This window comes from Vigna umbellata, chromosome 9 (assembly GCF_029865625.1).
Source record: "Vigna umbellata cultivar VRB3 chromosome 9, Vumbellata_1.0, whole genome shotgun sequence".
In the NCBI taxonomy this organism is placed as follows: Eukaryota; Viridiplantae; Streptophyta; class Magnoliopsida; order Fabales; family Fabaceae; genus Vigna; species Vigna umbellata.
This window is the reverse complement of record NC_142173.1, coordinates 39916867-39930092: the sequence shown is the minus strand read 5'-3', so window position 1 is coordinate 39930092 and position 13226 is coordinate 39916867. Positions and strand designations below refer to the sequence as shown.

At 37.9% G+C, this 13226-nt stretch overlaps 2 protein-coding genes across 2 annotated transcripts; both read left to right on the top strand.

The window, feature by feature from the left end:
* The first annotated feature begins 7866 nt into the window (after positions 1-7866).
* On the top strand, positions 7867-9053 carry LOC124820694 (uncharacterized). The gene is made up of 2 exons (XM_047292443.2): positions 7867-8400; positions 8463-9053. Exons 1-2 carry the CDS (start codon positions 7867-7869, stop codon positions 9051-9053), a joined length of 1125 nt encoding a protein of 374 aa, XP_047148399.2.
* Positions 9054-9130: 77 nt separating this feature from the next.
* LOC148193510 (uncharacterized) lies at positions 9131-9910 on the top strand. Its single transcript, XM_088099439.1, has one exon. It carries the CDS (start codon positions 9131-9133, stop codon positions 9908-9910), a length of 780 nt encoding a protein of 259 aa, XP_087955565.1.
* The last annotated feature ends 3316 nt before the right edge of the window (positions 9911-13226 follow it).

Here is a 13226-nt window from a genome sequence, read left to right as displayed (position 1 = left end):
ACCTCGTGATAACACGTGTAATGCATAAGTGTAAAATCACAATTAAATGCATTAACTAACTAAAGAAATATGTTAAGAAATAAACCTGTCAGTCCCTAGACTCTCTATATGCACAAAACTACATCTACTCCTCCTTAGTTATTCTGTACTTGTCACAAGGAGACTCATGTTGTCTGTCTCCAAAGACATATAGATGTGTCAGCCTTGTCTTGAAATCCCTCCATCTGATCGCTACATGGGATAACACTTTCTTTCTAATTTGACCAGTGTTTGGGATATCAAAATGTTGTTGCTTAAAACAAAGAACATGTTAATGACATAATAAGAACAAAGTAACCAATATATCAAATTTCTTTTAAGTAAACATACCTAAATGTCCTGCCATAGAAGGTTCTTGTCGACCTCTGGGACGTCATCCCAAGATGCAAGAACGATAGAAACATGGGTTTTTACTAACATACTCAGATAACTCCTAAACTTATCAGCATGTGGCCTTAAAGGCAGACCTGATCTCAGGTCAATCTCGACACGTATCCTCTCCACTGCAACGCGTCAGGATGTCACATCGAGCAATCGTGTCAGAGATCGACCACGTCTTCTCTTTCTTGATTTTGATCCCGAGCTCGACATACCTTAAAAATACAAGGTTAGTACTACATCAAATATGATAAATAATACAAAATTTAAAGGATATAAAAAAATAACATAAAACTTATTAAGATATTGTTTTCTCCTAGATCCCTTCATTGTGATCACTCCGAATTGTGTGAATGTCATCAGCTATGTCATCCACCTTGTATTCAATGGATCTTGATGCAAAAGATGTTGTCTCAAGTATATCAAGAGAATCTTCATCATCATATCCGTACATTTTTTTCCTTCCAATACCACTAACCATTTTTTATTTTTTGGATCATTTACATAGAATATTTGTCTTGCTTGACTAGCCATAATAAAAGCGTACAAGGAAGTATTAGAAATGATTATGATAATGTGCACATAAGTGAAAAGCTTAATAGAACTCAAGCCGAGCTTCATCAAGCACGACCAAAGATTAGTGAGCTTAGGCAAATGATTTCTGAGATCAAGCTTAGCCAGAAAGGTAAGGCTCATGCTAAGTCTTCCCATAGGAATACCAATGAGCATGGTGATCATCATTCCCATCATAGTGACCAAAATGTTTATGGTGGTCATCATAATGACTACTATCAACATCCTCTTAGGAGACACCACAATCATAGAGATCATCCTAAGGAACCAAAACTTGACCTTCCTCCTTTTTATGGCCGAGATAATGTAGAAGAATGCTTTGAGTAGGAGATGAAAGTAGAACAAATTTTTGAGTACTACCATATTGATGATGCAAGAAGAGTTCCCTTTGCAACTTTGACCTTTCAAGGCACTACCATATATATATATATATATATATATAAATTATTTTTAAGTGTCTAAAGGCAGCGAAAATAAATTTTCCTATCCAATCGACAACCGTCTATTCAAATATTAAGATAATAAATTCTGAAAACAAGTAAATTTATCCGATGGGAAAAATTATATTCTTAAATATATATAGATTTAATTTGTCAAAAGTAAGTTTATTGTTTTTTAATTATAATTTTCAAGTAAAAAAAAGTTCAAAATTTCAATTTTGAGTTTACTTTCATAATAAGTTTTTTTTATTGAAACAATAGATTAATGTTTTTAACATATTTATAAAATTTATAAAATATTGCAAAATTTATCCATGTGAGTTAAGAATTCATTTCATGTGTGTATAGTATAATTGTTTACTATGACTATACTGTATTGTTTAGCATTGACAAATGCAATTTTAGTTGGATTGAATAAGTTAAAGTGTGACAAAGCATGAGATATTTATATTGGTACTTTGTTTGTATTTCTAAAGACCTAGACAATGTTATTTTAGAAGTGGTAATGAATTAAAAATAATGAGACTATTATTTTAATATTAAAAGGCTCGAGTAATTCTGTATGAAATGTTTGATTATGGTTGAGATAATCACAAGATATGTATCTTTTTATGTGTTTGATTATGGTTCATATAATCCATATGTATGTATTTTTTTTTATGATTTTTTTATCGGTAGCTTACCCCATACATGTTTGTTTTTGTGTTTTGGGGAATGAAATTATCGGTGATGATTGTATAATGTTTTATACGTGAGCAGATAATGTTACATATATGTTGGGTCTATCGAGAAGCAGGTTCCATGTGGGTTACACAAACACCAATAACATCGGAGCCCTACCATATAAAGGATCGACACGACTTTCTACTCAAAATCTTAAGGCAATGGGTTAATGGGTTTTTCATCTTTTATATACTGCTCTACTTTCTCATTTCTATCCAATGTGGGACTTAGACTTGGATTCCCAACAATCTCCCCCTCAAGGGTGAGTCCCTTCCACATAGGTACACTCCCCCTCTAGCGGAAGCATTCCCAACCAACCACAACCACGAGTAGCCCTTTCCAACCGTCGTTCATCTTAATGGAACTCGCTTACCTGAATACCCTTTGCCATGAAGACTTTCGGTATAGGGATCATTATACTCGTCCAAGCCGGTCACCAAGACAAACCATCGACTCTAATACCACTGTTGGGTCTATCGAGGAGGAGGTTACCCTGTGGGTTACACAAACACCAACAACATCTGAGCCAACTATATAAGGGATCGACACCACTCTTTATCCAAAACCTTAAGGTCGTTCATCTAAGGTTTGTTGGGATAAGCTTAAATTTTAGGGTTTTATTAATAATTTTGTTTAAATCTTATTTTATTAGTTTGATTTGATAGATATAAAATAGGGATACGTAGTTATTATTTTCAGTTTATCAAGGTACAATATTATTTTATGATAGATTAAGTAGATTTTATTTTTAAGATAATTGATATTTTATTTTTATTCCCTGTAATAATGTAAGTGCTATGGCTATTTAACGCCCTCCAATTATCAATGAATAACAAGACTCAATTTCAGGAAAATATCAGATTGAGTATATTGTGAGATTTTCCCATCAGTGGTATCAGAGCTTTATGCTCTAAGTACCGAGAGAGAGAAGAGAGTCAAACACCGTGAGAGAAAAAGTGAGTGCTTGATTTTTTTTGTGAGAGAGATGACAAAGGTAGTCAATGGGATGAGTGTTCCACAATTGTCGGAAAATACCAATTACAACAATTGGTCTTTGCTGATGAAGGTTCTTGGGACATAGTGGAGGACGGGTACAATGAACCCGCGGATGATGAGCATCAGATAGTGAACCAAATTGCTGCGTTGAAAAAGACACGAGTGAAAGACAAATCGACTTTGTACTTTCTGTATAATGTAGTGGATGAATATGGACTCGAGAAAATAGCTAATGCAAAGTCAGCAAAAGAAGCATGGAAAATTCTGAAGGTGGCATACAAAGGAGATACTCGCGTGAAGTAGGTCCGAGTACAAGCTCTCAGAAGAGAGTTTGAACATATGGAGATGGATGATAATGAGGGAGTTGCCGAGTTTATAACTCGAGTGTAGAAGATGGTCAACCAACTCGGAATGAACGGAGAAGAGGTTCCTCCTAACCGGGTTGCGGAAAAGATCATGAGAAATCTGACGGATGATTTTGAAAGTATCGTGGTCACTATTGAAGAGACAAAGGATTTTTCAACTCTCACTATGGAGGAGTTAGCCAGGTCATTAAAAGCCCACGAATTGAGGAAGATAAAGAAAAAGAGGGAACCCGACGATCAAGCACTACATGTACAGTTTGACTCGAATAAATCTCGGATTACTTAGAGCCGAGGTCCTAGCGGTAGATGGCGAGGAAGCCGAGGACGAGGTGGACGTGACCGAGGTAATTTTGAGAATGATAATGAAGATCAAACCGGTCAGCATAATTGGCGTGACCGAGGACAAGGAATAGGCTGAGGTGATCGATCAGGAGTTGAGTGTTTTAAGTGTGGATAGTATGGCCACTATGAAAATGAGTGTAGATCAAGCAAGTGCTAAAACTTTGGCAAGGCGTGTCATATTGCAAATTATTTCAAGTCCAACACAAAGGGGAGACGAATCTTGTTACTGAAGATGTTGAAGAAGAGTGTGGAATCCTATTGATGGTAAAGAGATCAGATGCAATGGACATGGAGAGCCCAATCCCAACAATGGATGAAGTGATCTTAGTAAAGGATGTAACAATTATGGAGAAGGAAAACCTGGAGAAAGAATTCAAACAAAAAGATGAAGAGATTTAGCGGATAGGGAGGCTTCTAGATGAATCTAATGAAATTATGAATAAACAGAGGGTTGAGCTTGAGGAGCTGAAGAAGGAGGCTCTTGAAAAAGAGGAGAAAGCATCTAGTATTCTTGAACCAGACAAGGAGGAAGATGAAGATGTTAAGAAGAACCTGATGAAGATGTCGGCCAAGATGGTTGAGAAATCACCTAAGGTCAGAAACGAGTTGGTTAAGGTTATTGAGAAGTCGAACATAACAAAGTCAGTCAAAGTGTTAAAGAGGTCAACCAAGGTAAAAGACAGGAGGACAATAAGGAAAAAGAAGAACTCAAATTTGATTGAAAGAAGCAAACTCGGTGTGGGATGATGCACATGGAAAGCTGAACGAAGGAAGAAAAAATTGAAGTTTATGGGGGAGTTTCTTGGGATAAACTTAAACTTTAGGGTTTTATTAATAATTTTGTTTAAATCTTATTTTATTAGTTTTTGGGTATAGTAATATTTAGTTCGATTTGATAGAGATAAAATAGGGATACATAGTTATGATTTTCGCTTTATCTAGGTACAATATCATTTTCTGATAGATTAAGCAGATTTTATTTTTAAAATAATAGATATTTTATTTTTATTCCCTGTAATATTGTAAGTGTTATGGCTATTTAAATGCTTTCAAATATCAAAGAATACCAAAACTCAATTTCAGGAAAATATCAGAGTGAGTATATTGTGAGATTTTCCCATCAATATGTTCTAGAGGCATTATTGACTCAAGAGAGGAAGGAGAATAACCTTGGGATTCATTTAAAGCATTTTACAAGTTAAGAGTATGCTTACTAAAATAATATATTATCAAACTTTATTAATGTAATAGTCATTTATTAAATGAGTATATTTTATGTATAATAAGTGCATGTTAGAAATAAGTGGATGCTAGAAATAGGTGTTGTGCATTATTGAAAAGTTATTATAAAATTACAATTTGAACATATATGGATATCTTACCTTATATATTGCTTTCAATTATTAATTGGCTTATTAGCTCAGTTGGTTAGAGCGTTGTGCTAATAACGCGAAGGTCGCAGGTTTGAGATTGCATGGGCCAAATTAAATTTTAATATTTGATTCAAATAACATGGACTTTATAAGTAAAAATTTATATATATATATATATATATATATATATATATATATATATATATATATATATATATATATATATATTAATCTATTTATTTAAATGATTTTTTAAGTGTTTAAAGACAGTGAAAATAAAGACAGTGAAGATAAGAAATTCTAAAAACAAGTAAATTTATCTGATGGGAAAAATTATATTCTTAAAGATATATAGATTTAAAAGAATTTATGCAAATGAGTATGTTGAATTCTTAAATACCATTTTATATGTTAAATATGCATAAGTTGTATTTCAAAACATGATTTTTTCATTTATTTTAGAAAAATGTGAGCTTCCTGTTAAGTTAGTTAGTCCCATGAATCTCATGAAGGTCGAGTCTAAAAATGAACAAAAATAATAAATGAAACAAAGATTGGAGTTTAGTACTCAAGATATTTACCCTACCCTTAACTATTATGATCATATGAAACCTTAACTATTATGATCATATGAAACCTTAACTATTATGATCATATGAGCAGGATAAATATGAAATTATACTTTTTCACTCATATGTGATAGCTAACTAAATTTGGATTTAATTTGTCAAAAGTAAGTTTACTGTTTTTAATTATAATTTTCAAGTAAAAAAAAGCTTGAAAATTTCAATTTTGAGTTCACTTTCATAATAAGTTTTTTTTATTGAAACAATAGATTAATGTTTTTAACATATTTATAAAATTTATAAAAGATTGCAAAATTTATCCTTGTGAGTTAAGAATTCATTTCATGTGTCTAATATAATTGTTTGCTATGACTAGACTGTATTGTTTACCATTGACAAATGCAATTATAGTTGGATTGTATAAGTTAAAGTGTGACAAAGCATGAGATATGTAATTTGGTACTTTGTTTGTATTTCAAAAGACCTAGAGAATCATATTTTAGAAATGGTAATGGATTAAAAACAATGAGACTATTATTTTAATATTAAAAGGCTCGAGTAATTTTGTATGATTTAAATGTCTATGTTAGAGGATTAGGAATCATATTGTTATTATTACTTTGTATGAGATGTTTGATTATGGTTGAGATAATCATAAGGTATGTATCTTTTTATGTGTTTGATAATGGTTGGTATAATTAGAAGATATGTATTTTCTTGGGTGTTTAATTGTGGTTCATATAATTAATATGTATGTATCTTGTTTTTATGATTTTTTTATCCGTAGCTTATCCCATACATGTACGTTTTTGTGTTTTGGGGAATGAAATTATCGGGGATGATCGTATAATGTTTTATACGTGAGCAGATAATGTTGCATATGTTCTAGAGGCGTTATTGTCTCAAGAGAGATGGGGAATAACCTTGGGATTTGTATGGTAGAGTATCTAAAGTCGAGCGATTGTCAACAATAAACCAAACGACCGACTGAACGATCGCCTTTATCCGGACAGCTAGCAATAATAAACAGGCCAGGTATTAGCGAATAGTCAAACAATCGCTTCCGAACGATCGTCAACCTCCTAGACAAAACGATCGTGATATCGTAAGATAATACCAGCAAGACAATCGTCATGCCATACGCTCGTCAATGCCATACTCTCGTCAGTGTCACCCCTAGTATCGATCGTCTTAATAGAGATCGTCGTTACTTAAAACAAGCAACCAACATGGGTCAAATTAACCTAGTCAAGCTAAGAGTCAATAGACGCTCGGTCAACTTTATTTAGACTGGGTTAATTAACCAGGATAATCTAAGGAAGAAGCGGTTACAAATGTATAACTATGAAAGCGTAAGTTACGGAACTAACCAACCAAATATCAAAGACGGGGATCACGATCAGGTGACTGGATTATCCAACTAACCAAATTTTTAGGTAAAAGGTTCATTTTATTTCTAGGTTAAATACGAAAAACCTAAAGGAAACAGGTACGTTTTGATAATGGAAAAAAGAGAGAGAAAATATTAATTTGATTATTGAACCAAAAGGTTCGGTCATTCCCTTTTTCTGACTTGAGCGTCGGAGTGCCTTCGCAGGTACCCACTCCATTCTTCCCGAAGAGCCCTGTGCAACTGGAAGATATAAGGATAACTGCATTGTGAGAAGGTGAAGACGTCATTGATCAGGTTCGTGTCTCGGTCCCAACAACTATACCGAAACACTTTGACGCCCACCGTGGGGCCCGAGATTTAGCATACCCAAGGAAGACCACAGGAGCCATGGAAGAGAATAACACTCGAGACTTGATCAGGCAGCTTTAGGCACAGATAGAGGCCCAGGCGAAGACTATACGAGAACAACAGGAAATTTAGCGTAAACAAACAGAGGAACTTGCGGCTCTGAGAGCGCAACGACCTCCGCCAGAGATATCGGCCTCCAATAGACAGGACGATAATGAAGGAAGCCATCATGGAGGACCATCCGAACCTGTCGGAGGAGGAAGAAAGGGGCCCACTTCTCTAGGGCTTACCAACCTACTTCCATTTACGGAAGCCATCATGCAAGCTAATATGCCAGAAAAACCCCCTCCAACGTTAGAAAGATACGATGGCTCAGCAGACCCAAACAACCATCTCTGCAACTTTATAGATGCCATGGAATTCTACACAGACAATGATCCAGTCATTTGCCGAGCTTTTTCGTTATCCCTGAAAGATGAGGCACTAGAGTGGTATCACACCCTCCCTCAAAATTCAGTGGATTGCTTCGCTACCGTGGAAACTCTTTTTCGAAAACAGTATGCTACCAACAGAAGGCCGGAGATGACTCCGGCTGAGCTCGTAAACATTAAACAGGAGAAGGATGAAACCTTGAAAGCTTTCATGCAGAGATACAATGAGACAGCCAGACGCGTAAAAGACGTGAATCACACGTTTATAATAAACAATCTACCTTTGTGTTTAAGGCCAGGGTATTTCGCTGAACAGTTGTATGCAGATCCCCCAAAGTCTATGGAAGAACTCCAGGCAACGATTGCGAAATTCATACGCATTGAGGACCTCAGAAACTCCAGAAAAGGCAACAACAAGAAAATCCTAATAGTGGTACCTAGAAAGATACGAAGCGGTCGTCCCACGACTATAAAGTTGACAAACCTCCTCGAAAGGAGTCGGGGTGGACACCCAAATACGATCGTTATACTTCCCTCAACGCGCCCATAGCAAAGGTACTCGAAGAGGCGCTACACGCAGAACTCCTCATCGTTCGGCGGAAGGCCACTCCAAAGAATGCTGATGGAAGTAAAGCATGTCGTCTTCATCTAAACCTTGGCCATGACACCGAAGAGTGTAACATAGTAAAAGATGAGATAGAAAGACTCATCCGTGCAGGGTACCTCAAAAAGTACATAAAGGAGAGAACATCCACCAGGGCAGCAACCCCCAACAGGAAGGAAACCTCGCGGAGAAGTCCCGAACGATCGCCTCACAGGGACGACCGACGAAGACGACGATCCCAGAGCCAACCCCGACACCCAGAAAGAGAGAGGTCGGTCCGAGGACGAATCGACACCATATCCGGAGGCTTCGCAAGAGGAGGAGCATCAGCCTCCGCCCGGAAAAGACACTTAAGAAATTTAAAAGCGGTGCACATGGTAGATCGACAACCTCGATCCATGCCCAAAATCACTTTTATAGATGCAAAATTCCACGCTCCTGACCCTGATCACGATGACCCATGGTCATCACCGCTGAGATAGCCTGTTACGATGTCAGGAAAGTGCTCATCGATCAAGGCAGCTCAGTCAATATCTTGTACTGGACCACATTCCTAAAAATGGATTTATCCGAAGAACTGATAGCCTCTTTCAACAAGCAGATTGTAGGCTTCGTAGGGGAAAGAGTTGACACTCAGGGATACCTCGACCTAAGAACTCGACTCGAAACAGGCCGGGAGGCAAGAGAGCTAAGAGTCAGGTTCTTACTAGTAGAGGCAAATACTTCATACAACGCCTTACTAGGACGACCCTGCTTGAACGCTTTCGAAGCCATCGTATTCACCCCTCATCTAGCTATGAAGTTCCCAACAGAGAGAGGCACTGTGTGTATACTATGGGCCGATCAGCAAACGGCTCGACAATGTTACGTTGCCGGTTTAAAGGTCACACCTTTCATGCCACCAAGAAGAACCAGAGGAGTTGAAACAGTTGCGATTGACTTGGATCCCAGAACCAATATAGACGAGCGTCTCCATCCACAAGGTGGCGTCAAAATATTCCAATTGGGAGCAGACACATCGAAAACCACGACCATTGGTGGAAGCTTGGAGCCGCACGATGAACATGATCTGACAAAGATACTAAAAACCAATGCCGACCTATTTGCGTGGGTGGCCGCAGATATGTCGGGGATCCATTCGGGAGTAATGACACATAAGCTGTCAATCTTGAAAGAAGCACGTCCGGTTGCTCAAAAGAAACGACGATTCGGGGAAGAAAAACGAGAGGCCATACAAACAAAAGTCAACAAATTGATGAACGCCCGATTTATCAGAGAAGTAACTTACACGACGTGGTTGTCGAACGTGGTCATGGTAAAAAAGCCGAACAACCAATAGAGAATGTGCGTGGACTTCACCGACCTTAACAAAGCTTGCCCTAAAGATTCATATCCCCTTCCAAGCATTGATCGGTTGGTAGATGGGGCCTCAGGACATACTATACTAAGCTTCCTTGATGCGTATTCGGGGTATAACCAAATCCCCATGTACGAACCTGATCAGAATAAAACAACCTTCATTACCGAACGTGCAAATTACTGTCATGAAGTAATGTCGTTCGGTCTGAAGAATGCAGGAGCAACCTACCAGCGCCTTATGGACAAAGTCTTCTACCATCAAATCGACAAATGCATGGACGTCTACGTAGATGATATGGTCATCCGAAGTCAATCTGTGGAACAACATCTCAAAGATTTGGCGGAAGTTTTCCTCCAGATACGACGATATAACATGAGACTAAGCCCATCTAAATGTACCTTTGGCGTCCCGACTGGGAAGTTTTTGGGTTTTATGCTAACATGCAGGGGAATCGAGGCCAACCCAGACAAATGTAGGGCCATACTGGAAATGCGAAGCCCACAAAACCTGAAAGAGGTACAACGTCCAGTTGGCCGAATGACAGCGTTATCACGCTTCATTCCGAAGTTGGCCTAACGCATCAGGCCTATCCTGAAGAACATGAAGAAGGGCACCACCCGACACTGGGACGATAAGTGCGAAAAAGCCTTCGGTGCTATTAAACACGTTCTCACCAGCCCTCCAATCATGACACGACCGGTAGCAGGATTCGACTTGCAGCTGTACATCGCAGCATCCCATCATACTGTAAGTGCCGCTTTGGTACAGGAGACCCCATCCTTAAGTTGATATATTTTGTCAACAGAACGTTACAGGGGGCGAAGGAGCGGTATTCCCAAATCGAAAAGGTAGCCTTGGCCCTGCTCACGGCGTCACGTCGACTTCGACCATATTTCCAGAGCCATCAAGTGATCGTTCGAAGTAATCACCCAGTGATGAGTCATTATTTCTTGAATTATATTTAGTTTCTTGCACTTAAATAAACCAGGGAATTGTGTTTAATTGCTTGTTATTTCCCCGTTTTTCCGAATTCTGCTTAATTTGGTCGGAAATTTGTAATTGTGCTAATTTGGATTTTCTGAGCTGATTAAGTGCATTTTTGAAGTGCAGGAAAATTTCGAAAATACATTTTGGGACATCAGGAAGATTGCCAAATAAATTCAAGACTCTCCAGACAAACATTTTTGAATTAATTAAATTGTAATTCAGTAATTTAGAATTTTTGAATCAACTCTTATATTTTGGGTCAATTTTTGGTAAATTAGATTAGACCCAAAATTAGAAATTAATGACTTGGCACCTAGGGTTTTATTTTTGTGGACCCTACCCTAAAAAAGGGGACACACGGTCTTAGAAGTTTAGGGCCCCAGCCGCCACTTGCGATTTGACACCGTATTCACTCTCGGTTTTGGTTCTGAGTTTTTGCTTTGAACGTTTTTCAGCATGAAAAAAAAGCACACTTTGAATTTTTCCATTTCATTTTTGCAAGCGCTGGATTCATGAGAATGCTTATTTAATTTTCGTTGTGAAGAGTGCAAGGTTTATGTTCAACATTGTCACATTGCAGAGGGGATCCAAATTCTTTTAGAAAAGCTCATTTTTTTGTTTATTTAGAAGAAGTGAGGCACACGGTCTGCACAACATTCACGGTTTTTATGCGCTGCTTGATGTTGTCACGGGAAGCGGTAATGTGTTGGAGCTGGAAGAAGTGAAGCAAAGTTGGGCGTGTTGCGCTGAGACGTGGTGGAAGCAGAGGTGTCATGAGCTGGAAGCACTAAAGCAAGCATTACGTGGAGCTGGAAGCAGGGAACGTACGGGAATGGTGATTCAAGGTGCTGGAGAAGGTGTGTGGTGAGCACGGTGATTACTGGGGCAGTGGTGTGCATATGAAGAAGTGACTAGGTGGAGCTGGAACGTGAAGCACGAGATTAAAGAAATGGCCTGGTATATGTAGAACGCACGTTGGAACGCTTTGAAGAAGTGCATCATGGGAAATGAAGAAGTGATTATAAGGAGCATGTTGATTGGATGAAGTGGTGTGCACGTCCCATCACAGGGGTTCGGTCATTGGAAGCATTTATTCCACTTAGAAAAGCTAACTTCTTTTCACATGGAATTTGGAATTGGAGAATGGTGTGTACGAGAATGCTCTAGGAGGTCACGGGGTGATGAAGAGGTGATGGGAGTAGGTAGGAGCTGTTGCTGCCATATTGTAGGGTCCATGAGGTGATTCATTTTGAAGGCACATGGGAGTAGCACGGGTACGGTGGTGATTCAAGAGAAGGTATCAATTCAATTACTTTTGGATAATGAATGGAGATATGGTGATTAAAATATGATAGATGTTGGAAGTGTAAGAAGCATTCCAATTATTTTAATTTTCTCTACATGCAACATATGTCACGGCCAAAGAGTATCCAGGGACAAGTATTTCACTTATTTTGATTTTTTTTTTAGAATGAAATACATGGAATGGAAGTGTCACGGCAAGGAGGACTTTTAAAAGCATTTGCAAATTTCAATTTTCTTTTGTAGATGAATGGGTCAATTTTAGAGAAGTTTCATTTTCTTTTATTTCTTTTGCCTTAAAATATTTTATATTGTATGTTGAATTGATTTTCTTCCTTTTGGGTGGTGAATTGTGTTTGAATATTTATCTATTGTATTGTTTTCTTTAAAAGTTTTCATGCACTTTAATGTTTTCAATTATATTCGGTCGTGTTTTATTTAATTTTCAGTTTAATTTAATTTTACCGCAACCAAAAAAAATTACAAAACCCCCCCTACGTGTTTGACGTAAGACTCGAACCACAATTTGGTCCTTGAGAGACGACCTAGGAGTCACTTCCTAGTACTATACTGCATTCTTTTATGCACAACTTTTGTTGGGAGGTGCGACCCTCTCATCAAAATGGCGCCGTTGCCGGGGACCAACGGTTCAGTTTTAGGTCTTTTGTGTTGATAATGTGTTGTTTGTGTGTTGTGTTTTGTCTTGTATGTTTGAGTGTGTGTGATTTGTTTGTTTAGGTTGTTTTGTGTGTTCAAAATTTTTGTGATATCGTTTCATGATTTTAGGGTGTTGTGACTTAGTGCATGACTAGGGGAAATCCTGGGCCTATACCACCCTTTGATCCTGAGATTGATAGAACTTTTCATAGGTTAGCTAGGCATTCTAGAAATTTATCTTTAGAGTCTGTTTTCGAGTCTGTTCCATTGGATACTGTGCATCCCACTGCTGAGTACTTTGTGCATACTGCATCTACTGCATCTGTTGCATCTGCACGTGATTCTGATT

Excerpts from the sequence above, each read along its gene's own strand:
- LOC124820694 (XM_047292443.2), top strand. The coding sequence starts at position 7,867 with ATGCCAGAAAAACCCCCTCCAACGTTAGAAAGATACGATGGCTCAGCA. Across the intron at positions 8,401-8,462 it reads ACAAGAAAATCCTAATAGTG|GAGTCGGGGTGGACACCCAA; the intron begins GTACCTAGAAAG and ends CCTCCTCGAAAG.
- LOC148193510 (XM_088099439.1), top strand. The coding sequence starts at position 9,131 with ATGGATTTATCCGAAGAACTGATAGCCTCTTTCAACAAGCAGATTGTA.